Raw genomic sequence first — 26,988 nt, 5'->3', positions numbered from 1 at the left:
CTGTGCTAAGATTAGGGGCAACCAAAAGGCGGATGTATCAGGAAGTACTGGGAAAGAGAAAAAGAAAAGGCTATGGACTGGCTACTAGGTTCTCAAGAACTAAACTCCAATGGAATGGATGCTGAAGATTTTTTTTTTTTTGGGGGGGGGGAGGAAGGGGACGGGTTTGACAATCTGTAACTTGTGCTCTGCATGTGTTACTGAGTAATGCTGCCTGATTCAGGAAAAAAATTTTCGATTCAGCCTATTGAATCAATTTTTCAATTTGATTTTCCTGCCCAATTGGGTGTTTTTTCAAACATCCTGGTGGGTTTATTTTATAGCCTCTTCACCCCCTTTGCCCTCTCCTACCTACACTGGCGCTGTGGTGTAAACAAAATAAACAAACAAAAAAAGACTTTTCCTCTCTCTGTTAAATCCTAGCTCACGTTTGCGGTCTAACACCAGCTCTGGCAGGATACACATTTCAAATCTGACATATTGTAATCACAAAACAGAAAATAAAATTATTTTTTCTTCCTTTTGTTGTCTGTTCATTATTCAAATCATGTTGGTCTCAGGCTGTGGTTTCTGTTTCTCTTCTGATAACTCGCTTCCCAGGGACTCCTGCCCATTTGTCATTTTCTTCTTTCTCTGTGCTAACCATCCATCTTCCATCTCTGCCCTTCTCTTCCATTTCCCTTCTCTCCCCTGGAGATCTGGCATATTTCCTTTTTTTGTCTCTATCCCTGCAGCTGCAGCAATGGACTCCACCATCTCTCCTTTTATCAACTAGCCTTTCATTCAGCATCTTTCCCTCCTTCCCCACCACCTCAGGGTCCACCATCTCTCCATTTCTCTTCCCAACTACCCTCCTATCCAATATCTCTACCTCCCCCCCCCCACATCCCTTGTGCCCAATTTCTCTTCCTTTCTGTTCCTTCCCTCCCTAAATCCCATTGTTCATGTCTCTCTCCCTCTCCTGTTTAGACCCATTATTTCTTCCCCTCCCCCCTCAGTCCGGCATATGCACGTCTTTGGATCCCTCCCTCTGTGTACTTCAACACCAGGGCCCCCCCCCCAGGCCTGCATGTTCCTCCTTCTTTCTAGTGTCCTCCGGCTTCCCACCAAGTCTCCCGGTCTCACCTTCAAAGCTAATTACAGTAACCTGCAGAGGATCATTGGTGCTGTAGTGATCCCAGCAGGCTGCCATCGGCTTCTGCAGCACATTCCCTCTGCCATGGTCCTGCCCCTCCTCTGACATCAGGGGCGGGTTCGCGGCAGAGAGAATGTGTTGCGGAGGCTGATGGCAGCCTACAGAGGATCGCCACAGTACCGGTGATTCTCTGTAGGCTGCCGTAATTAGCTTTGAAGGTGAGAATGGGAAGCCGGAGGATGCTAGAAAGAAGGGGGTCACATGCATGCTTTCGGGGGACCCCCTAAATCTGCAGAGCCGAGGGTACCCAGTACTGGCACCTATGCAGCATTTCCCAACTGACCCTGCCCCCTAAAGCAGGGGCAGCAGTGGCAATGGATGGCCATCAAGAGGTAGTGCTGCCGCTCCTGCTGTAGGAGACCTGAAGGTACAGGGAGGAGGGTTGGTCACCGAATTGGTGAGCCCAACTTTTTTAGAAAATGAATCGATTCACCAAAGTGAATTGATGAATCAGGCAGCACTATTACTGAGACATCTGGGGCTGTTTGCTATATGTGACCATTTACTGAATGTTTTTTAAAAGTTGGTAGGGAGAGGTACTGAACTCCTGGCTAGGCTTTGAAATAAAGCCCACAGCGCCTGCTATTTTGGTGTTTGCTTGGTGTTTTCAATTGCTCCTGATGCTTAACTGTTTAATGTTGTTTCCACGTGGTGGTTATCAACTAAAGGGTTGGTCCACCTCACTCAGTATTTTAGACTCACAACTGAACGTCTGATATATCAAGGGCACAGCATAAGAAAGAATGGAGGGCAAGACGCATGGAATGCAATTCTAGCTTGCTACAACCCTGACTGCACACAGCAGGCAACCGTCTAGGTGAGGGGTGGGGCCATGTGTCTTTTTTTTTTTTGCTTCACAAATATGGTAACTACCTGAGGGGGAGGAGAGGGTGGAAAGATGATAGATATAACAGGGTAGAAATTTGGTGATGGTCGGAGGTACATTGAAGATGAAAGGGAATGGAGGGGGGAGGAAGGGATGAGCTAGGGAATGGGAGAGAAGATGGAAATTTGATAGCTGAAAAGTGAAAAAGAGAAGGGTAAAAGGCAGAAAAGAGCTAAAAAAGGGAATGATTAATAACTCTGAGGCAGGTGTAGTGAGTGAAGAGACAGGAGAGAGTAGAAAAGAGACAAATGGATAGCAGCCACTTGAAGGAGAATTAGCAGATAAACTGGAACCAACCTGATGGAAAAATAAAACATCCAGACAACGGTAGAATAAAAACATTTTTTTTTTAAATTTTAAACGCTTTACATGAACTATGGATAATTAGCAAAAATATTGTAATGTTGGCAAATAAACCTGCGGAATTCCGCCAGGAGTAAACCATTCAACACAGCCGCACTCTCCACCCGAGCTGATGCACGGGCGCTCGCCTTGACGCATTCTTTCTCGAACGTCCGGCCCTTCCCTGACGCAATCTCCTGTTTCCTGCAAGGCAGGACCCATCCAGGGGAGAGAAGGGGGGAACGGGTGTACTGGAGAAGCAAAGCTGCGGGATTGGTGGCGGGCGACCTCAGGTATGCGTCTGACGGTGGGCTGGATGAAGAGGTGAGGGGGGGGGGGGAGGCTTGAGTGATGCAGGATCACGGACGGGGAGGGGCAGAGCAGGGAAGACATGCTGGACCGGGGAACGTGGAACGGAGGGAGGGATGGCAAAAAAAGCAACGGGGAAGACAGACTCGTGCCCGATTGCGCGTGACGCTTGGAAGTGCTGGTACTCTTCGGGTGAGGTTAGCTGAGTGCGTGCGTGGGACTTGGTATCTCTGCGCTTCCGAGGCGCAACTTTCTCTTTTTCAGTAGTTGCATTAGTGGCGGAGTGGGTAACAATTTTCCACCTGTCCAATTTGTTCCGTGTTACCACTTTGAAGAGACAACTTAATGGGTGGTTAATTGGCTGATTTTAATTTAGATTAACACCTTTTTTTCAGGGAGTTACAATCCTCAGGACTGCAGATTAGAATCTTTTTTTTTTTTTTTAGTCAATGTTTATTTATTGAATTTTTACAAAATTACAAAGTATGGAATAAAATAATCCATAATAGTGGAAAACAAAAGATATGCCAATGAATGGAATCAACAAATACAAAAAATGAAATGCAGAACATGAACATGGATTCGTACATTCCTCAAGAAATTTTCTTCATAGCATATCTAATACAACAAACTGTATCCTAACTACCTAAACAAGCACGTTCCAGGTAAAATAAAGGTAGAGAGAGAAATAAGTGTGAGAAAGATGCAGATTAGAATCTTAAAACAGATTTGCTGAGTCCTTCATAGATAAGTTTCACTTCATTTGACAGCCTGTGCGGTTTGCAGGGTTTCATAGAAAACGGCTGTGGTGTTTTCTGTTGCAATGACTAAGCAAGAAAAGAAAATAGAAAGGTGGGATAAGAAACGACAAAGAAAACATGTCAGTAGTGAAGACATAAAAACAGACATTCCTGGTCAGACCAATAGTCCATCTAAGCTCAATTTCCTGTTTCAAATAGTGGCCAATTCGGGTCACAGTACCTGTTAGAAACATAATTAGTAGTATCGTTCCATGCTACTGATCCAGGGCAAGCAGTGGCTTACCCCACATCTGTCTCAATAGTAGACTATGGACTTTTTTCTCCAGGAATTTGTCCAGACCTTTCTTAATCCCAACTGCGCTAACTGCTGTTACTGCATTCTCTGACAATGAGTTCCAGAGCTTAACTATTCTTTGAGTAAAGAAATATTTCCTCCTATTTGTTTTAAGTGTATTCCCTTGTAATTTGAGTGTCACTTGTTTTTTGTACTCTTTTGAAAGAGTGAAAAATCAATTTCTGTTACATATACATAGGTGTCCGTACATTAGGTGATCAATCCATACTCGTGAAACATTTGCAGAAGGGTGTTGATCACATTTTTAAGCTCCTCCTTCACTAGTCCAGTGTTCCCGCTAAGCTGCGTTGGCCTGCGCTCGCGCACAAAATATTACATCGCAGCGCAAAGTTTCTCTTCACAGCGCACACACGCGTCGGTAAGGTAAGGGGACGCATTGGGGGGATTGCACTTCCCCACAATTGCCATGCTTCGGTTCCTCTTCTTCCTTCCTTCCTCTCCCCCCCCCCCCCCCCGCGGGACCCTGCGGCACCATCAACTCTTACTCCCTCTAATGTCGGCCCTGCAGCTCCAGACTTCCTCGCACCTTCTCCCCTCCCCCTTTGGATCGCTATTATTTTAAATGTTATAGCCGCGGAGCTGTATCCATCAGTGGAGATGTCTAACCTCGGCCTGCCCCGGAACTCTTACTGCAACAGTGACTTCCTGTTCCTGCCTAGACGGGCGTCTGCTGCAGTAAGAGTTCCGGTACGAAACTGTGCGGCAGAGTTAACTCCAGGGAGGAGTGTGAGGACCTGCAAAGGGACCTAGACAAGCTGGAAGACTGGGCAAACAAATGGCAAATGCGCTTTAACGTGGAAAAATGCAAAGTCATGCATATAGGGAAAAAGAACCCGTTGTTCAACTACAAATTGGGGGGGGCATTGTTGGGAGAAAGCAATCTTGAGAGAGACTTGGGTGTGCTGGTGGATGCATCACTGAAGCCATCTGCACAGTGCGCAGCGGCCTCAAAAAAAGCCAACAGGATGCTGGGCATCATAAAGAGGGGCATAACTACCAGGACGCGGGAAGTCATCATGCCACTGTATCGAGCGATGGTGCGTCCGCATCTGGAATACTGCGTTCAATATTGGTCGCCGTACCTCAAGAAAGACATGGAGGTACTTGAGAGAGTCCAAAGGAGAGCAACGAAACTGGTAAGAGGGCTGGAACACTACTCATATGCTGAGAGGTTGGATAGGCTGGGGCTCTTCTCTCTGGAAAAAAGGAGGCTCAGGGGTGATATGATAGAGACCTTCAAGATCATGAGGGGCATAGAGAGGGTGGATAGGGACAGATTCTTCAGACTGAAGGGGACAACAGGTACGAGGGGGCACTCGGAGAAACTGAAGGGAGATAGGTTCAGAACGAATGCAAGGAAGTTTTTTTTCACCCAGAGGGTCGTGGACACTTGGAATGCGCTACCGGAGGAAGTGATCAGGCAGAGTACGGTACAGGGATTCAAACAGAGACTGGATGGATTCCTGAGGGATAAAGGGATCATGGGATACTGAGAAAGCTAACCAGAAAATAAATGTAGAAACCCAACCAGGTCGTGCAGGTGCAAGACCGGAGGGCTAGGACTTTGATGGGAAGATAGGACTCAATTAGGAAACCGAGGTGGCATGGGGGCCCCTTCTGGTGATTTAGACAGGTCGTGACCTGTTTGGGCCGCCGCGGGAGCGGACTGCTGGGCAGGATGGACCTATGGTCTGACCCGGCGGAGGCACTGCTTATGTTCTTATGTTATGTTCTTAAAGATACCAGAAAGCTGGCGTAGCAAAAACTTCTAAGTTTTGAGTATTTAACCCTCCCACAATCTCAAGGGCACTCGTTTCAAGTTTATTGAGATTTTGATTTAAACGCAATATCAAATATTTTCAATGCGTATAACAAAAATAAATTTGGGGAAATAAATAAAACCATTTGAACCAGTGTTCCCGCTAAGCTGCGCTGGCGTGCGCTGGCGCACAAAATATTACATCGCAGCACACACGTTTCTCGTCACAGCGCACGATCGGAAGAGGCGTACGGCAGATGGCAGGGCGGCGAGAGGAGAATCGGGCGAGTTGGCTCATAACTTGCTGGCGCCCGATATTTTTGGCTCACGGTGAAAAAAGTTTGCTCACAACACCCGCCCGCTTAGAGGGAACACTGGTTCCCACTTCAGTTTTTCCTCATTCAAGTGAACCAAGAAGAGGTGTTCTGATCTGCTCTATTTGTTGGGTGTTTTTTTGTTTTAATTATTTTCAGGTCTCTTTACTCCATTTTTGGGAGACTTTGGTTTTGGTGCCAGCGGAACCCATATTTGGGGCTTCTCTGCCTGTGAGAGAACACAGACTCAGCGAGGATGGACTGCAACTCGCAGGGCAACCCCAAAGTGTACCTGATGAGCCAGCCTGCTGGGTTATTCCATGTCAAGTGATCAAGGGCTCCCTGCATGACCATCACGGATTTTGATAAAACTTTATGCACAAAGTCCCACATGTATCAAACGAACTTTGGTAAAGTTTTAGTTTCACCTGTGGAATATTCGTGGAGATATAGCCATTTGTTTGACCCCATATTGCAATGACATACAGTACGACAGTGACATTCTGACAACTTTGAGACACAATATCTCACGAGCTATGTTTCCAAAAAAACTGAAACTTAGCTACCCTGCACAACTTTTGGAGCTCTATTCAGTGCTACCAATAATAATTTTTGTCGAGCACTGAGTGAATGGCTGAATTACAGTAAACTTGGCCGAAAAAATTAGTGCTCCAAAAAAAGTCAAAGTTTGACATTACTTAGCTCCCACAATAATTGAGTAATAAATGCGAAATTTGGCGCATAATGTCTCAGTACAACGTTGTTTTCAAAAGTACAATTTCAACCTCCAAGCTCTTTCCATTAGTTTACAAATTAAGTGTAAAGTTGCTAATTTGTGTAAAAAGGCCAAAAATAGGGTATTTTCAGCCTGCTTTTACAGAAAAATACCTTTCAGAAACTCTTTCAAATCAGTCTCATTAGAAAGAGCATATTTCAAACCCCCTAGAAAAGTGGGCTTCATTTTTCAACGCAGGTTAACAATGCCCGAAAAAGGGGGACAAAGTTGGGAGATGTCACCATGGCAACGGCCTACATTTCAACTTACAATTATGTCACTTTTCACACTGTTTTTCCCTGTTTATTTTTACTCAAGCTTTGGGTACAATTATAGTGTTCTTAATTAATGATTATTCCTAACTAGAAATTGAGGTGATAATTTTGTTGCATGCAGATCACAAATTACAACTTGTTTTCTTTTTCAGATCCATATTATTATTAATTCAGTTTAAAATGGATACCAACGAATCGATGCCAACAAAGTGGACTTCACTTCGGCTTGGGAACCATATAAGATACCCAATTTAGGCTTGGGAACCTAGGATAAGACACCCTAATCATTGGCTTTGGAACCAGAAAGATACCAACAAAAGGCTTTGGAACCTTGACAAAGAAACCAAATGCGAGGCTTGGGAACCTGGACGAAGTGGCCCACACGTGGCTGGTATTGCACAGCTATCGGGCGTGACCCCTATGGCGTTGGGGTTGCCAGTTCAAACTCTTGAACTGGTAGTGACAATGTCACCATGGACCAACGCAATAGAGTAGTAGTAATACTACATCAATACAAAACTGTAACTTTAAAAATGACAGAACTATGTTGAAATAGAGGTTGTTGCCGTGGCAACGTCTCCCAACTTTGTCCCCCTTTTTCAGCCATTGTTAATCTGCTTTGAAAAATGAAGTCCACTTTTCTAGGGGGTTTGAAATATGCTCTTTCTAATGAGACTGATTTGAAAGAGTTTCTAAAAGGTATTTTTCTTTTTACACAAATTAGCAACTTTACACTTAATTTGTAAACTAATGGAAAGAGCTTGGAGGTTGAAATTGTACTTTTGAAAACAACGTTGTACTGAGACATTATGCACCAAATTTCGCATTTATTACCCAATTATTGTGGGAGCTAAGTAATGTCAAACTTTGACTTTTTTTGGAGCACTAATTTTTTCAGCCAAGTTTACTGTAATTCAGCCATTCACTCAGTGCTCGACAAAAATTATTATTGGTAGCACTGAATAGAGCTCCAAAAGTTGTGCAGGGTAGCTAAGTTTCAGTTTTTTTGGAAACATAGCTCGTGAGATATTGTGTCTCAAAGTTGAAAGAATGTCATCGTCGTACTGTATTTCATTGTGGTATGGGGTCAAACAAATGGCTATATCTCCACAAATATTCCACAGGCGAAACTAAAACTTTACCAAAGTTCGTTTGAGACATGGTGGACTCTGCATATGAAGTTTCATCAAAATCCATGATGGTCATGCAGGGCACTTTCCAAGAATCTGATCACTTGACATGGAATGACCCTGCTTCATGTTACCTCGAGCCCCGGGATCCGTTCCCCTGGGAGCCTGATTGCCTTTTGATTTATTAGAGGCTTTTATCCCTTTGGGTTTCAGTGAGCTGGCTGCATTTTATTCTCCTACTAGCTGATGCCCCGGCGTTGCACGGGTATTTAATTATAGCAATAACACTGTAAATGGATTCAAATAAAGATACTTTATAGTGGTGAATGAAATTATTTTTTTACAGCTTTATAAAAAGTACAATATTCAAATTATAAAGTAAAATATTTGACAAAATGAATACAATACAACTAACACAAAACTTGATTATAAACAACATTTTTAGTTTCACCTCCAGGAGCAAGAACATATACATTCTTGGGTGAACCCACCCTTGAGCAAGCAACATAGAGTTGTCCATGGGAAAAACAGGGGGATCTTAAATCCACTCCACAGTATGTAATAGTCTGTCCTTGTGATATGTTGATTGTGATAGAGAATGCAAGTCTCACTGGAATTTGCAATCTCTTAAACTGAAAAGGAAGATCTGTTGGAATAAGTAGTATCCGCGGGATAAATACGGTTTCACCTTGTCCCTTTCCGGTTAAGATAGTCGCTTCAATTACATTGGCCAGTAACCTCTTTACACAAAGCCTTGTGCCATTGCAAAGTTTTGGTGGGTCAAGGTTGCTAAGTAAAATAACTGGAGATCCCACAGCTTTTTACATTTTTTCCATTGACTTGAATGGGTGAAATCTGATTTTCTGTTTGTAGCTCCGCCCACGTGTGCAGGTGGGCCGCGAGACCCCCAGAACATATCACCCCAGGTAGTGAGGGATCTGCATACCAAGTTTCGTTCAAATCGGTCAAGCCGTTTTTGCGTGATCGCGGCACATATACACACCATACATACACACATACCTCCGATTTTATATATATATATATATATATATATATAGATTGCTTTAGGACAAAATAGTATGGTAGCTGTTTTGATAAATGGGGTAGAAATAGAAATGGTGGTCCTTTTATTGGACTAATTTTAATACATTTTTGACTAACTTTTAGAGACCAAATTCTCCTTCCTCAGGTCAGGACAGGATACTGTAACAGCAGTATACTTTACTGACCTAAGGACAGGGTTTGACCTCTGAAAGCTAATTAAAAAATGTATTAGCCCAATAAAATGGTATTATCCTATTTTCCATTTATTTATTATTTTTATTTATTAATTTGTAAAGTGATTTGTTGTCTCTCTTTTTTTTAAATTTACATCTGCTATCTTTCAGTTTTTTTACATCTGCTATCTCAGTTTTTTAAATTTACATCTGAAATCTGTTCAGTTTTGGAGGATATGCACCACTGTTTCTTCACCCCCTAAATTGTACTGTTCCTTCGGTTTGTAACGCAAGCTGAATGCTCTGCACAGCTCCGATGGTCATAGAATTCCTATGTTCTTCAGAACAGCGCAGAACATTCAACCCACCGCCAGCGCTAAAAACCTCTTCCATGCATGAGGCAGTTGAGAGGAGTTGCAAACTTGGTTATTAATATAGACTTATGTTTTGGATAGTATTACTGCTTTACAATGCATTTGAACACTTTTATATATGTATGGAAAGGGTTCAGAGTAAAAGTCCTGGGCAAGTAGGTGGGAAGGGAAGGAAGGGGGAATTTGGTCAGAGATGTTTGGGACTTGCATAGAACTAAAACTGTACAATGGCACTGGTAATTTGTTGTTTTGAATTTTATAATAAAAGAAAAAAAAAAAAAGAAATACAAGTGGAAATAAGTAAATAAGAAAACAGGTAAATGAATGGGGGCATGGTGTGGGTGAGGCGTGGGCAGGGCGAGAGGGCCCAGTGTACTTGTGTACCTAGGGGCCCTTGAAGAATTAATTCTGCCCTGTGGGTAGGGACAGAATGGTGATGCTGAATAGTGTAAAAATAGGGATATAGAGAAGGGAGATGCTCAACATGGTGGGAGGATAGGGACAGGGACATTGATGGGAGATACTGAACAGAGCCGTAGCAACGATTAGGGAACATGGAAAGAAAAGAAATGCCACGTGGGCAGTGAGACCCTTGCAAGAGAGCTAAGAGAAGACAGGGGAAAGCAGAAACCCGAGACTGGGGCCAACATAATTTGAAAATGACCAGATGACAAAGGTAGAACTACCAACTGGGGCCCATTAGAAAATTTTCCAACATAGCAGTGGTAAATCTCCAGCTTTTGGATGTACCACCCTTGGTATCTCTGTTTTAGATACGGAGATATTTTCCCCAATACAGATGGGAGTAGAATTCAGGACTGGAGCAGGGGGCTGAGATGGGCAATCACTTGGGCTCCCCCTCACTCAAGACATTTGGAACTTGGAAGGGTAAATCCTTTGTGGACTACCTAGGATGCTAGTAGGCTCAGTGACCAGGCCTGGTTGAGCTCAGGAATTCAGCTTTAACTGCTGGGTGGCACAGTGTACATACTGGCATTAAGTCAACCCTGATAGAGTGGATTAAATGAAATATATACAAAGACAATTGAGTGTGAGCAATATAGGAGGAGATAAGGCTTTGCAACAAATTGAACTAGGGAAGCATAGTAACCCAAGTTGTAAGACCCTAAAAAATTGTAAATGATTGTGGTGTCTGAAAGTATTATATAATTATGCTGTGCCGTTGTGGGCTTTAGCATAGTACAGTATAATGCTAGGGTAAGGGAGAGTCAGTAACAGAAAGCAAAGAGGAATAAAAATAGTCTAATAGTAAGGTGTGGCTGTTGTCATTCTGCTGTATTCATAGTTACAGATACTTTATTTGACCTTGGAAGTGCTTGAGTAAAGATTTGTTTTTATCAGGCTAGTAAATGAGATAATAGCAAGATAAAAGATCTAGTCAGAAGAGAACTGAGATTTGATGGTCATGTATGGTCTGGTGGCAATTTAGTTAAGGGGGTCTTTTATTAAATACTAGTGTTTAAGCCCGTTACATAACGGGTGCTAGTAAAGCCTCCTTCCCTCACATGTCCCCTATTTTCAGCCCCAGTTCCAAACTCCTTTTTTAGCCCCCCAGCCCCCTTCTCCCATCTTTTCCCTTTCAGCTTCCAGCCAGGACTCTAAGATCAACGGAACAGCATTTGCTGACTATCCCTTCTTTAAAAATAATAGGTACCAGAAGAGCTACGATTTTTTCAGTCATAGCACCTCAGCTTTGGAACAATTTACCAATCTATTTATGTGGAGAAACCTCATTAGAAAAATTTAAAAGCACATTAAAATGCTACCTGTGCAAAGACGCATTTGAGTCATAGATAGGATAATTTATTTATCATAAATCCCAGGCTCAAATACATAATTTTAACCAGACCTTATGTATAGGTCACAACCTCCCCCATCCTCTTTTTTGGCTTAGCCATATTTGTAAAACATTCTTTATTACCCTTCTGATGTTTTTTCTTTAAAGGTTGTAGTTCACCCCTCTTTCCTTATATATCGCTAATTACTTGTGTGTATATACATTGTATGTTTACTTGTACAAATTGTTTTATTTTGTCTCCCAATTTTTTTATTGTCGTACACATTGAAGTATTTGATATTGCGTGTACAACAAACTTTTAATAAACTTGAAACTTGATGTCCCTGGCGCCTATCCATCACCCAGAAGCCCCACCCTTCCCTGCCACAAATGGAAGTGTCCCTTTCCCCCCTCTGTGGCAGCGGTTGTTTTTATTTTTGGTTTTGGCCGGGGTTTCTCCCACTCTTCCTCCCTTTTGCCCCCCTCTCACTGGTTTGCTCTCCTGTTCTCACCCATTTTCTGCCTCGCTTTCCCTTTCTCTTCCAGTACCTGCCTTGCTGCCTTTTCCCGGTCCCCTCTCCTGTATTCCTTTGCTCTCTCTTTCTCAGTCTGGTGTTAGTGTTTCAGACCTGCCCTTGTTATTCTCTGCTCCTGGTAAAGAGCCTCTTTCTGACTCTGGAGCCTTCTCACTCCTGCTCATAGTAAATGGAAGCTCAACCTCAAAGGGGACAACAAAAAGCGACTGGTGGCTGAGGCGGCTTCTTCCCACCTAATCCCTGACAGACTACTAAAATTAGTACCAGTGACTGGAGCGCTTTTAGCCCTCCATCTGGGCACTTTAATGCTTACTGAGCCTTCTTAGCTGAGGAGACAGTGGGAGAAGGCGAGAGACTAAGAGCCCCGGGGAAGAAGTGGCTGCTCGGGGCAGACAGACAGCTCATAGAAGACAGCTGTGACTGAAGGGCCGGGAGCTCACAAACTGCTCTAGCTGTGCTGAACGTCCATCCTCCTCCCCAACAGCTTGCGTTCAACTCCCTCCCCCCCTTTTCTCGGCTCTGTCTCGCCTCACCCTGCCGCGCAATGGCTCTGTCAGACCCGTTCGGTGACAAAGCAGCAGAAAACTTTTCCTCCTCTTCAGTGCACACACTGAGCGCGCAGGTGTTTCTGTTTGGTGGATGGTTGTACTTAGCGTTACCCTGCCTCCTCCTCAGACAGATCAGCCTACTGCGCATGCGTGGCACGGAGTTTGAAGTGCACATATGCACTAAGGGTTTTATTATTATGGATTAGCATATGTTATCTGCCACAAAACCAATTTTATTCCTATGAGCCCTATGGTAAATAACATCTTGGACCACCTTTGTGTTAACGAATCTGGCTAAGAAGGGAAGGCTGGCTTCCAAGGCTACCATTTCAAGATGGATCAGGTTAGCTATTTCGTCCTGCTACATTGCCTGCAGCAGGCAGCCTCCTTTTGCACTTCGAGCGCATTCGACGAGAGGGATTGCCTCTTTCTGGGTTGAAGCCAGGACCATTCCTCTGGATGAGATTTGCTGGGCGGCAATTTGGTCATCCCTTCATACTTTAACCAAGTTTTATAGGGTGAACAAAGCAGCTCAGGAGAACTCCTCCTTTGGAGCCTCAGTTTTGAGGGCAGGCTCATTTCTCCCACCCCTTGGTTCAGCATGCCATCCCTATTGCACTGGAAAAAGAGATTAGGTTCTTACCTTGATCATATATTTTCAAGTAGATAGAGATGGTATTCTGACCCCCCCGGCCCATCATTGTTGATGCGCCTGACTGGACGTACTTCTACTTGAAGGCTGCTTCTCTGACTTTTCTGCCAGCTGTTGTAAATTGAAAGACATTGTATATAAGCTGTATTATAGTTTTTTGGGGTTTCTACAGTTTATTATGACTTTTTGCTAATAAAGTTTTTTGTTTCTTCCTTTTCTCTCCATGATGTGGTTATGAGCTGTGTGATAATTATGAGCAGATCAAAGTCTTGTTGGAGAGTCTCCCCAACTATGTTTACAATTATGAACAGATCAAAGTCTTGTTGTTCTCTCTTGTAGGGCTGTCTCCGGCTTTGAAACTAACTGACTGGAGGCAGCAGAGAGCAGGGAGAAGGTGGAGGTACTGACAGCAGTGATCACTATCACCTGCAAAAGACTCACAGGAGCAAGACTCTTGGGGCTAGATTCACTAAACGGACCTTTCGATCCGGATCTGATCTGGATCCGGGGGGTGGGGGGGGCTGATTCATGACGTGTCCTCATGCAAATGAGGATGATTAGAATCACGCCCCCAACTGACTGCAGGGAACGCTGAATAACGATCCCGACGCATGTGTGGACCATCTGTAGATGGTCTGCACATGCTTACAGAGCAGCGACCTTTTTTAAAAACTTTTTTTACTTCGAGCCCGTGGTTTTAACCTGCTTTAAACCCGTGGGTTAAAACCATGGGCTCGCAGTGCGGGGAAGGGCAGGAGAGTCGGGGTGGCGAGAGGAGGAGATTCGGGGTGAGAGCAGGGCGGCAGGAGGAGGAGATGCAGGGCGGTGAGTCGGAGCAGAGAGCAGGGGGGTGAGAGGAGAGTCGGGGCAGGAGAGCAGGAGAATCCAGGCAGAGAGAGCAGGAGATGCAGTTGGAAAGCAGTGAGTGACTGGTCCCGAGCATATACTTCTTTTGTTGATCATCCAGCCCAGTCGGTGTTCCAGATTTGTTTAGTGAATCGCTGCCTGCCTACATTTGAATGCCGTTCCCCCTCATTTGCATGATCGGATCGGAGGATGATCGGGACAGAGGTTAATGAATCTGGTAGGAGGAAAATCGGGTCGCAAAGGGGTCGCTAAGTGGTCAGGACTTGATCAATGGGCTTAGTGAATCTAGCCCTTGGTTCAGCATACCATCCCTATCTACTGGAAAAGATATTATCAGGGTTAGAACCTAATCTCTTTTTACTCCACCAAAGGTGGATTCCCTGGTGGTGCAGGTTACCAAGTGTACTTCTCTCGCCAGTGAAGGCAGAGTCATATTGAAAGATACCCAGGACCACAGGCTGGATTTTTCTTTAATGTTTGGTTTGGTTTTTTTTTATTTACCATTATACAATATACATTTGCACTAAAATTGAAAAACAAGTTTGTTGCAGCTATCCACTTTTTATGCAATATTCCAAACATATACTTCAAAATCTGGTAGAACCTACACAATATTATACAATAAAGAAAATACAAAATATCCCCCAGAAAAAAACAATTGCCTTCCCCCCCCCCCTTTTTTTTTTTAGCTGTTTTAGTTTTTGTTTTTTTTAAATCACAGACCGCAGTGCTAAAAGCTCTGACATTCATAGGAAGCGAAGGCTTGGATTCCCTGGTGCAGCTGTGGCCAACAGCAGAACTCCTATATGTGTTCCCTCCGTGGCCCATGATAGGCAGGGTCCTAAAGTGAATAATGTCACACCCAGGGCTGGTAGTTCTAGTCATACCAGACTGGCCAAGACATCCATGGTATGCAGAAGGACCAAGGCTTCAGACTTCTTCTGAGGTTGCTTACACAGGGCCCGATTGCCCTGGAGGATCAGGACTGCTTTGGTCTTGGGCATGACTCTTGACCACGCAGCCTTAACACACAAAGGCTTTGCCACCCTTTTAATATCCAAGAAACAGTCAACCTTAGCTGCCTACACAAAGGCCTGGAAGTGTTTCCAGGTGTGGTGTGCAGTGTGCACAGAAGAGTTTGGACCTGGTCACAACACCAATCTCCTTACTGCTAGCATTCCTGCAAGAAAGGCTAGAAATTAAAGAAAACATAGTTCTGGGTGGTGCCGGGATGACTGGATATCTTATGTCTCCTCTTTATCCAATAAGGACATGGATGGGGAATGCCATTCCTATTGCAATGAATCCAGGGAGTATTCCTTTTACTCCAAAATGGTTTGTGCAGGTTGCATTCAGGTAGGTGACTCATTTGTTTTTACCTGGTTATGTGTTATAATGGGTTCATGTTTTTCAGGTTCAATTGTTTTATATTTTTGTGATATGAGCAGAACAGACATGGCTCTCAGGGAGTATCCCTCTTATGTTTCATCTCTAGGGCTGACCATCTGCTTAGATATGAACTGAGGAATTGGAGCACGGCCCAGAGAGATGGAAGGTGGAGCAAAAAAAATTATAATGAGGCTGTCTACACAATTTCTCATGGGAATAGATTGACTACCTGAAGGTTCAGGAATGAAATGCCTGTTAGAGAATGACACGGGGGAAAAAAAAATGACACGGGGAAAAAAATTATCACCATTCCTGCCCCATCCCTGCAAACTCAGTTCCCCATCCCGCAAGCTCAATCCCCTTGCCCGCCCTGCAAACTGTCAGATCCCATCCGCACAAGCCTCAAATAGTTATGATTTTATACTGAACTTATTTTATCATTTTATAAACACAAATAATACCGGGCAAGGATCAACAAAACCCCTGTCTCCCCTCCCTTTCACAAATATCCCCTCCACTATTGTGAACACTGAACAAACCAAATTACTATAGAATGCTACATAGAAAAATCAAGTTAATAGAATACCACAGTCACACATGACAGGAATAATGTTAGGGGAGAGCAACTAGGGCAACTACCCCCTGGTCAGAGAGAGAGCCCTAAGCCAGCTGGAAGCTAAAGAAGCACAGCCTGGGCTTTGCGGTTCCCAGTTATGTCTAATACCAGCTCTAGCAGGATACATAGTTCAAATCTGAAATATTCTAATCACAAAATATAAAATAATTGTTTTTTCTACCTTTTGTTGTCTGGTAATTTTATTCTTCAAATCACATTGGTTTCAGGCTTTGGTTTGGGGTTCCTTCTGTCTTTATTGAGGCATAACTGGCTCCTGAAGGTAAAATAGGCCCAAGATGAGCTGGGGAGGAGATGCCGAGTCTGACACAGGCGCAATTTTTTAACCACAGGAGCAAGACTTTTCACTGCTTCCACGGGGAGGAGAAAGGTCTTGTCCCCATTCTTGCAGGGCGGCGAAAGGTCTTGTCCCCATTCCTGCAGTAAACCAGTTGCAAATGTCACCATTACTGTGGTGACCCATGGTTTACCGTGGTAAACGGTCCCCGTGTCATTCTCTAGTGCCTGTCTACTAGAAAGAAGATTATTGATGTAAGTACCTAATCTTCCCATCTAGCCTTTAGGTGTCACTGTTGTGCAACAACTGGGATTCCTTCCCCAACCAAAGGGCTGTGAATACTGTATCTAGCATTCTTATCCTTGCAAATGTGGGGAATGATTCCTGGCTTGCAAATTGAAACCAGAATTTCTGTATTGTATATACCTCCTTGGATGAATTTTTTCAAAAGGTAATCAATAATGATATTATACAGCCTTGAAAGAATTCAGCAACAGCTGTCCCTGATCTCCTTTTATTCAGTTTTGGAAAACTCTACCTATCATGCCAATTCATCAATATGTAGAGTAGTTGAACAATTCAATAATAAATCTACTTTATAATAATCATAGATGCCCTATAAAACTTGTAGATATAAATGCAAATGTGAAGATTCTAATGCACATATGCCATATACACTATTGTTAATGGGGAGGAAAAAGCCTTAAAACCCTGCCTCCACCCTAAGCAGGATTTTCAAAAACCTGTGTTAAAAAGCGACGGTCTGCTATCGCAGCCATTTAGATAATGAATCAAAAAACCCGAGACATTCTTAAAATATGATGCATGCAAGTGAGGTCGGTGGACAGCAGTGAAGATTTCCTAATTTGCATGTGCAGATGCCCCATAGGAGGGGCTTTAGGCATCAGGGTCAATCAGAGCCTTAGGCCCCTTCCCAATGCATCTGGGGAGGGGCTTGAGGCTCTGATTGGCCCAAGTTGTTTAAATCCCCTCCCATTGGAGGGGCTTTATACAACCTGGGCTAATCAGAGCCTCAAGCCTCTTCCTGGTGCATCCCAAGATGCACCAGGAATTCCCAATTAGACGCCGCAGGCAGCTGGGAGGAGTGGGTCCGTGTCCCTCCTGCTCTTCAACTTTGAGGTAAGGCGCAGAGGGGGCAGTGCAGATGGCCGGGGGGGGGGGGTTACTTGCCAGCAGGGGAAAGTGGGCATCTCTCCCACTGTCGTGGGGTCAGCAGAGATGGCGGGTGGGGGTTACTTGCCAGTGGGGGAGAGTGGGCATCTCTCCCGCTGCAGGGGGGGGGAGGTTGGTCAGTTGCAGTGGGAGTTTTAGTGCAGCAGGAGAGTGTGGGCATGCGGGGGTGTGGGTGGGGTGGTCAGTTTCGGTGGGGATTTTAGTGCAGTGGGAGAGTGAGGGCATCTCTCCTGCTGCGGGGGGGGGGGGGGGGGGTGCTACCACCACTGATGCCGGGAAATGGTGTTGTGATGCAACGGAGAGAATGGGCATCTCTCCTACTGCATTACAACACAGGGATTTCTAGCAGTCTTGACACTGACCGGTACTTCTGGACCAGTTGCTTTTTTTAGCCGCCAAAAGCTGACGCTGCTTTTTAAAAATGGCTCGGCATTTTTTAAGAATCCACCGGAGGGCTCATTTCAATGTTGAAGAGCTCATTTGCATGTCAGTGTCGGAGACTGCTAGAGTCCTTGCTAAAGAAGGAGATAATCCCTTTTGATAATCCGTCGCTAAACTGCGTACAGGCTAAACAGCTGGAAAACAGTGTAAAGTTTTGAGAATCTGGGCCTAAGTCTGGGTGAAGAAACCTCATGGCATAAAAACAGTTCAATAGCTCTGTGTAATGCAACTATGGGATCAAAGACAAATAAGTCATGAGTAGTTGAACAAGCCAGTTGGCCTTTGTCAGTGCTAGTCAGTTTAGAGCTTGAAAATGATCCAATAGTGAGAATCTTGACTGATAAAATTATTTATCTTGCAGGGGTCTTCTCACCAAAGACTAGTTAACTATGCTGTTGGATAAATATTATCTGGAAGCCTGGATATTGATTTCTTACGTGCATGTCACACTCTATTGAATAATCAGCGAATAAACTAGGATAAGAGTTTGTGACGTTTGCAGTTTTGGGTTCATTGACAAAACAAGCGGTGATAAGAGCTGTGGTCTGCAACTCTGTGCTTGGTTTTGGGCCTGTGCGAATGGTTATGCAATGGCTCTTCTGGTCAGCTGCTCATTGGAAAGCAAATAACTGCTCCTTGCTAAGCTCAGATGCACACTTTAGTGTAGTGCAGTAAAGTTTCCTATCTTATGACACAGGCAACCCAAGATACTGCTGCATTAATCTAATCTAATCTAATCCTTAGGTTTGTATACCGCATCATCTCCACGTTCGTAAAGCTCGGCGCGGTTTACAGTAGGAGAAATAGGAAGGAACTACAACAGAGGGTTAGAGGTAGAAGTGCGAAGAAAATTTAGAGGACTTGGGATGCCAAGATATAAGAGTTTCCTTGATTCCTAAGTTGGAGGGAGACTTACATTTTTTGAGAAAAGCCAGGTTTTCAGATGTTTGCGGAAAACTTGGAGAGAGCTCAAGTTCCGAAGAGGGGAGGTAAGGTTGTTCCAGAGCTCAGTGATTTTGAAGTGGAGGGAGGTCCCTAGCTTTCCTGTGTGGGAAATACCTTTTAGCGAGGGGAAGGATAGTTTTAATTACTGGGCAATGTAAGAAAATGTGAGCGGTAAATGCACCAAGAGATTTTGGCACCTCCAGACAAAGTGCCGGGTTTTGAAAAGCCGTCTGGACGCCCAGAAATGCCCTCTTAAAAGAGGACATGTTCAGGTAAATCTGGACTTCTGGTAACCCTAGCCCTGATATACCTTTTACCATAGGAGGTGCACTAGTTTTCAGGAGACAGTATGCCTATACTTTTAGTTTGAAACTTGCTAGAGGTACAGAATACAAACCATAACTTGCATCTACTTTTTCTGCAAGTAAAATTTTGTTGAGCAAAGTATGTACAAAGATTTGAAAAGGCTATCTGTGTTTGAGCTACTTTTTTTTCTGACAAATATGCCCCATGAAAAAAATATTGCCATTCATCAATTCTTCCTTCACATGCAGGATGTTCAAGTACTTGAATTGTGGGTAGACAATTTTGAGTCTCCCCTGAAACGGATAATTGCAGCAACCGTTAAAGTGATTGACACATTCTTTAAGCAGCTTTCTAGGCAGATGATTTAATCTTTGACTATTTTTACTTTACTGGATTACAGAGCAGAAATGTTGTCGAGGCTGAGAGTCATTGCACGTCCCTGCACGCTAGCATGTCGTCATGTGCACATCAAAGAGAGGGGCAAACCCTTAATGTTGAACCCCAGAACAAATAAGGTAAGTAAGTGTCGAAATTGCAGGGGAGGAGGAAGGAGGATTTATACCAGTGGTCTCAAACTCACGGCCCGGGGGCCACATGTGGCCCGCCAGGCACTATTTTGAGGCCTTTGGTATGTTTTTCAAAATCACAAAAGTACAATAAAACAGTTTCTTGATCATATGTATCTTTACATATAAAGAACAATAAAACAGTTTCTTGATCATATGTATCTTTACATATAAAGAACAATATTATTATTAAGACTTAGCCAAAAGTAAAGATTTATAAACTATAAAGAGTTTTACCTCATGCAAAATTGTCATTTCTTTAATAAAACATTAACTATTTTTTTCTGAGGCCCTCCAAGTACCTACAAATCCCAAAATGTGGTCCAGAAAAGGGTTTGAGACCACTGATTTATACTATTGCTTATAGCAGTGTATTGCAAACTGTGTGGCTCACAAGATTTCAGGTGTGCCGTGAGACGCCGGGGAGGCGGAGAGGTGCCAGCGCCAGCTGACTGCCTACAGGACATGCCTCTCGCGGTGAGAGGCACATCCTGTAGGCAGTCAGCTGCTGCCGGCACCTCTTTTTTTTCAGCACCTCCCACTGGCGGCTCAGAGCCCCGTCTCGAGGGCCTTCGCGCATGCGTGGACATCGTTGCGTGATGTCCGTGCACTTCCAGGTGCCCTTGAGCCGCGGCTGCCAGTTTGGTGCGCTGCAGCTTGTGAAGTTTGCGAGACACTAGCTTATAGGAATGTATCTGTGTAGAAGAGACACTGTTGAGATGGATAGCTAACTGGAAATGAAATTAGAGTCATTGTTAATACACTTTTCCTTCCTTATTCGCAGTTTCAGCAATTGCGGGGGTTTAGCTTGCTGGCTCCTCCCCCCGAATTATATCAGCTTGCATAGAGAAATCGCTGATTCCCAGCACTTTCTTCACCGTGTTCTGCCTCTCCTTCAGGAACAGACCAGGTCTCCCACCATGTTATTCGCGGTTTCACCATATTCACGATGGTTTTTTTAATAGAAAACAGAGAATAACATATGAAAAAGTTATTCGCGTTTTTTCTATATTTGCGGTTCTGTTAATCCCCTATCACAGTGAATACGGAGGGAGAATTGTAATGATATAGAGCAGGAGTGAGGGCACTGAAGAGATTTTAGTGCCTGAAAAGAATAATGGGGGTAATTCTATAACTTGGTAACCTCCTATTTCGTGGCTACAGTGGAGTGTGCTTGATTCCAATTCTGTAATGGTTTCAAGGTGCACTAAAGTATGCTAGCGTAAAGGTGCATTGGCACACCAAAACTTAGGCGCGCTCACTTATAGCAGTTCAATGGCTGGTATAAGTTCATGTACCTAAACATACCATGTAATACTTACAAATAATAGTATTTAACAGTGAGTTGCGTGTGTCGCTTGGTGACATGCCCATGGTTGTCTGCTGTATGCTCTGCTCGTGTGTACATGATGCTCCAAGTCTCCCCCCCCTTGGAATTATGCACTAATGCCTGGATTCTGTAACCAGCGCTGATATCTGCAACCGCTGATCATGTGTCAATCGCACATCGGCGCCAGTTTCGGAATCGCGCTTATGGGGAAGATAGGCGCCAAAAATGTAGGCCAGGGTTTTCAGGGCCTACATTTCTGGCACCTATCTTTGAGTGAATCGCGCCTAATCGTGCCGACGTAGGCTCTTTAGGCTACCTAACACCACTTCCAGCGTTCGCCACGCCTACTTTGGTGTTTGGCTCCCTAAAACCGCCTATGGTAGGCGCTTCAATCTTGCCAGTTTTTGCCATTGCTAATGGTGTAATAATTTGTGGCACTATGTTATAAGTTAAACCTCTCCTTGATAAATTTAAAAGCCGTCTTCTCTTGATTTTGACTGGAATTGTGGTTCAATTGATCACAAAGAATTGGAAAAGCCATGATAGATTAATTATACATTTTGGTGGACAACTGTATGTACTACGTATCAATATGAAAGAATGAATGCGGAATGTTTAGGATTTAGTGCTTTATTTAAAAAAATATGGAGCCCATTGGCTTTATTTGTTGATTCACAGTGAGAATATTTTGCCTTCTGAGTTTTTTCATTACACATCCGGGGCGGGAGAAGGGGAGGGAGGGAAAGATACTGGAAAAATGGAAATTAAATATTGTTATTATAGTAATAAAGTTGTTTAGTATTATCACTTATTGTTAGTAGGGGGGATATAGTTATATTTCTATATACTATTTATATGAAATGGTGTATTTTCTGTAAGAACTTGATACTTTTAACCAAATGTATTACACTGTTGTAATTTAATAAAATAATAAAATATTAAAAAAAAAAAAAAGAATTTCTCCTTAAGTGGTTTTGGCACCTGTTTATAGATTAGTGCCTAGCACTTATGTGTGCAAATGCCAATAATTGGCACCAGTGGTATGCATAGCCTAATTGTGTATTTGGCACCTAACATTAAGGACAATTCTAATTTGTAGTAGAAAAAAACAATGGGAAGCCTACCACTGCTTAAGGTTTGGTTAAATACTTCTAGATGGTAGGATATATCATTTTGGTTTCCTCATCTTGACTAAATATGGATGAAATTTAGAGTTCAAAGGTGATCAGAAAAGCACATAACTGGAATATGGCATCTAACCTGTCTAAAGAGATTGGAAAAAATATATGCCAGTTAGCTTTGGCAACTATTACCCTTTGATTCAGGTTTTCATTGAATTCTAAAGGTGTTTTTCAGTCGGATCAAAACACAAATGCACACACAAATGCAAAACACAAAAAAATTAAATATATAGTGCATTTTACACTCCTTCCCCCCTGCCCAACCCCCCCTAAAAAAAATAACAAAAAACTAACTATATTGGAGGGAGGGAGGACGGGAAGAATTATATTGTGATTCAATATATGTGTGATTAAAAAGTGATAATAGAGTGTATATGATTGTATTATAAATCATTTGTTGAAAGTTTAAAATGAATAAAAATATATTTTAAAAAACCCCAACTAACTATACAAAGCTTTTTTTCTGCATTACTCTGACAAAACTTGACCAATTTCAATATACAGAATTCGAACTAACTCGTGCCAGACATGGATTACAGTAAGGGACATGATTCTTTCTTTTTCATTGATCTCCTTACACATCCAGGGAGGGTGGGTGAGTGGGGGGAGGGAAATATATTTTTGAAGAGTTAAATTATTTAATTATAATATTGTAATCACTCCATATGTATTATTAATTTAAAGAATTAAGATGAGGGTGGGAGAAATTGATTAATGTAATAACTGTATAGTTAATAGTGTGTTTTGTGCAGTATTTCTGATTTACCATTTGTATTACACTATCAAAGTTTGAAAATCAATAAAGAAACACACACATGCAGTCTTAGAGTTGAGATGGAGGCGCTGCCAGGGGCTAGCTCAGAGTCCCTTTTATTGAGTTTCTTATGCTAATTACATCAAAGTAACTCCCTCGATTTACATATCTAATGATTGGAGGATACAAAGTTCATACCTAACCTGGTTTACAGGCTTCTTAAAAAACCATACTTACCAGGTCCACAGCGAAGGAGCCTTTTCCCATTCCTGGTGTAACCCCTGCAGAGTTCCATAGGGTTCCCTCTCTCCCCTTCTCTATTCAATGTCTACATGGCACCACCGGGACATATGTTATCTGATTTAACATTGAAATCATACATATATGCGGATGGTATTACAATTATCATTCCCATAACCTCACTGACTCAAGAGACAGAACAATTCACCTCATCTATCCTCTCTAGGGTAGAACAATGGACCACTAAATTCAAACTAAAACTGAACCCAGAAAAAAACAAGCTTTTCCTAGCAAGTCCCAACCACAAATTAACAAACACCTCCTTGAAATTAAATGGGTTAACCTACCCAATCAACCCTACCATCAAAATCCTTGGAGTCATCCTAGACCGATGCCTGTCATTTGAAGATCATATTAATGCTCAAGTTAAAAAATGCTTTGGCACCCTCTGGAAACTTTGCTCCATCAAACACCATTTTGACTTCCTCTCCTTTCGTTTGCTGGTTCAGTCCCTAATCTTAAGCACCTTAGATTATTGCAATATCATATACTTGGGTTCCTTCAAGAAAGTCACCAAACGACTGAGAATCATTCAGAATACAGCCGTCCGCCTCATCTATGGTCTCAAAAAATCCGATCATGTAAGGCCGTACTACAGAAAACTACACAAAACTATACTGGCTGCCGATGGATGCAAGGGTCATATTCAAGTTTGCCTACCTCTGCTTCAAATACTTGAAGGGTATTAACGTAGAATAAAATCTTTTCCAGAGAAAGGAAACTGGTAAAACCAGAGGACATAATTTGAGGTTGAGGGGTGGTAGATTCAATGGCAATGTTAGGAAATTCTACTTTATGGAGAGGGTGGTGGATGCCTGGAATGTGCTCCCGAGAGAGGTGGTGGAGAGTAAAACTGTGACTGAGTTCAAAGAAGCGTGGGATGAACACAGAAGATTTAGAATCAGAAAATAATATTAAATATTGAACTAAGGCCAGTACTGGGCAGACTTGCATGGTCTGTGTATGGCCGTTTGGTGGGGGATGGGCTGGGGAGGGCTTCAGTGGCTGGGAGGGTGTAGATGGGCTGGAGTAGGTTTTAATGGAGATTCGGCAGTTGGAATCCAAGCACAGTACTGGGTAGAGCTTTGGGTTCTTGCCCAGAAATAGCTAAGAAAAAAAAATTTAAAAATTTAAATTGAATCAGGTTGGTCAGACTGGATGGACCATTCGGGTCTTTATCTGCTGTCATCTACTATGTTATGTTAAAACCATAACCGGTATATCCCCAATCTACCTATCGCATCATTTTGACCTTCCAGGCACCACTTGCACACGTAATGCCTATTTGTTTGCCTTCCCATCCCTGAAAGGCTGTATCTACAGGAGATTCCTTGACAGAACACTGTCATTTCAAGCAGGCAAATGGAATAAATATCTAACCACCCTCATTTCCAACTCACCTTCCTACCAATCCTTCAGGAAATCAATTAAAACCTATCTCTTTGACAAATTCCTCCGACTCCTTCCTGCCTTGCAACTTCTCTGAAACACTTCCGGATAGACCTAGCTACTCCTGGCTTACCAATGTAATTAGGAAATTTTTCTTTGTAACTTCACTGTCTGTGTACAGTCTCTTCTTCTGTAAACCGCTCTGAACTGCTTGTGGTATTGCGGTATACAAAAATAAAGTTGTTGTTATTATTATTATTATTATACCTTTACAGTGTGGATACAAAGAAAGGTACATGTTTTTACCTCATGATCATCCTCCAACTCGGCACTTAGACAAGGGCCTGATTATCACGTGGACAGAACCTGAGTCTTTGCACATCCTCAAGGCCTGTCAGCTGATGTCCTTTCCAAATAAGGACAGCTTAAATAAGATAAGGGCTAATATGTGACAGGGGTCTGGGAATGCCTCAGCATTCTGTTACAAGGTGCTAGCATTGTTTAGAATGTCTACGTGGCAGGAGGGGAAAGGGAATGAGAAGGGAATCTTCTTTCACAGGGCCTTAGATCCTTACACAGGGCCTCAGATTAGTGTGCTGACCTTGCCTGTGTGTGGACCTTGCCCTGGTTCAGAACATTACTACAAAAGATTTTAACCCTCCCCCCCAAAAAACAAAACAAAACCCAAAACTTGACCCATTTCAATAAAATTTGGAATATAGCATCCTGAATAAATTAGCAATAAGCCTACACCAATACCAGCCACCTCATTTAGATGACTTCAACACCATGTAGAGATTATGATCGTGGGTTCAAACCCACACTGTTCCTTGTGACCCTGGACAGGTCGCCTGATCCCCCATTGCCCCAGATATATTAGATAAATTGTGAGCTTGTTGAGGCGATTGCTTCCCTTTTGATAGATTAAAAAATGCATAAACCTGGCAGAAATAGTATTTCTAAGTAGAGGTGTAGTGGTAGCAACAGATCCCACTTGATTCTAAATTTGCCCATTTGATTCTAAACTTAGGTTGCTGACTTTTGGACCTGTGAATAGAAAGTTGAATAAACTGTTGTGACATCTTCTTATTATCTATCTTGAATGATGTCTGTGGGTTTAAATGTATTTTATTATTTTAGGGAATGGCATTCACATTGGAGGAGCGTCAGATACTTGGACTTCAAGGGCTTTTTCCACCTAAAATAGAGACCCAAGACATCCAAGCCTTACGTTTCCATAACAATATAAAGGAAATGAATGATCCACTGCAAAAGTAAGTTGATTAAATTTCTTTCTCCTATAGCACGTATGTAATAAGATCCCAAGAACATGCAAAAGGAGAGGCGAGGAGAAGGAGGAGAGGTGCAGGCACTGACTGACTACAAGATATGCCTCTTGCCACAAGAGGCATGTCCTGTAAGCAGTTAGCCGCTGGTGGCATCTTGGGGCACACAGTCTGTAATACACTGATATATACCTTCCTGTTCAAATTCCTTTGTTACAGTCATCAGTAACATAGGATATGTCTTCCTGCTCAATTTGTCTCTAAGAAAGTTTGCCTTTGCACATTTGAACATAAAGTGAGACAAGTTCCATCAAACCAGTATCCTGTTTTTCAACAGTGCCCAATCCAGGTCTCAAGTACCTGGTAGATCCCAAGAGAGTAAAACAGAGTTTATGCTGCTTATCTTAGAAATATGCAGTGGATTTTCCCAAGTCCATCTTAAAAATGGCTTTTAAACTATTCTTGTAGGAAATTTATCCAAACCTTTTTAAACCCTGCTAAGCTAACTGCTTTTACCACATTCTCTGGCAAAAAAAAATTGAGAAGAAATATTTTCTCTGATTTGTTTTAAATTTACTATTTAGTAGCTTCTTTGCATGATTCTATCAGTTCCCATAGTTCTGCAACCAGTCACACCAGTCAGTGCTCCAAGTGTGTCAAGCGCCTCAGATAACCTTTGGTATAGTCTCACCCATAGCCTGATTTGTACACACTAATTTGGTATTCAGTGTTACAGTTCCTCTTTGCTAGATTGTTGATTCTCTTTGCAAGTGTATACATGGCCTTAGTCATGTTACTAATGTCTTTATGCATATCAGCCAAGGATCCACGTACAGCTCTTAAGTTACTGTTAATCGATGAGTAGCTATCATTAGTTTTAGCTACCTGATGTTGTTGGGCCTG

The 26,988-nt window shown here is 42.9% G+C and overlaps 2 protein-coding genes across 7 annotated transcripts in view; one reads left to right on the top strand and one right to left on the bottom strand.

Annotated features, from left to right (window-relative positions):
* LOC117355604 (mothers against decapentaplegic homolog 4) overlaps positions 1 to 2,609 on the bottom strand; it is a 100,289-nt gene extending 97,680 nt beyond the window's left edge. Inside the window, exon 1 of the mRNA XM_033934444.1 lies at positions 2,499 to 2,609. The gene's annotated coding sequence lies outside the window, so the exon portion shown is untranslated. The remainder of the gene's footprint in view (positions 1 to 2,498) is intronic.
* Positions 1,865 to 26,988, top strand: part of ME2 (malic enzyme 2) — a 107,333-nt gene continuing 82,209 nt past the window's right edge. Inside the window, exons 1-3 of one of the 6 annotated variants that reach the window (XM_033934358.1) lie at positions 1,865 to 2,012; positions 19,680 to 19,794; positions 25,940 to 26,073. In XM_033934358.1, coding sequence (XP_033790249.1) covers positions 19,687 to 19,794; positions 25,940 to 26,073 — 242 coding nt within the window. In that variant the 5' untranslated portion in view covers positions 1,865 to 2,012; positions 19,680 to 19,686. Of the gene's footprint in view, positions 2,013 to 2,196; positions 2,409 to 2,492; positions 2,717 to 2,901; positions 2,930 to 2,973; positions 3,398 to 19,679; positions 19,795 to 25,939; positions 26,074 to 26,988 lie in introns of those variants that run through there. The other 5 variants (XM_033934379.1, XM_033934349.1, XM_033934396.1 and 2 more) reach the window with 5 other exon arrangements.

The sequence above is a fragment of the Geotrypetes seraphini genome, chromosome 1 (genome assembly GCF_902459505.1).
Source record: "Geotrypetes seraphini chromosome 1, aGeoSer1.1, whole genome shotgun sequence".
NCBI lineage: Eukaryota > Metazoa > Chordata > Amphibia > Gymnophiona > Dermophiidae > Geotrypetes > Geotrypetes seraphini.
The sequence above is the reverse complement of the archived record's forward strand: the minus strand, read 5'-3'. Positions and strand labels throughout refer to the sequence as shown.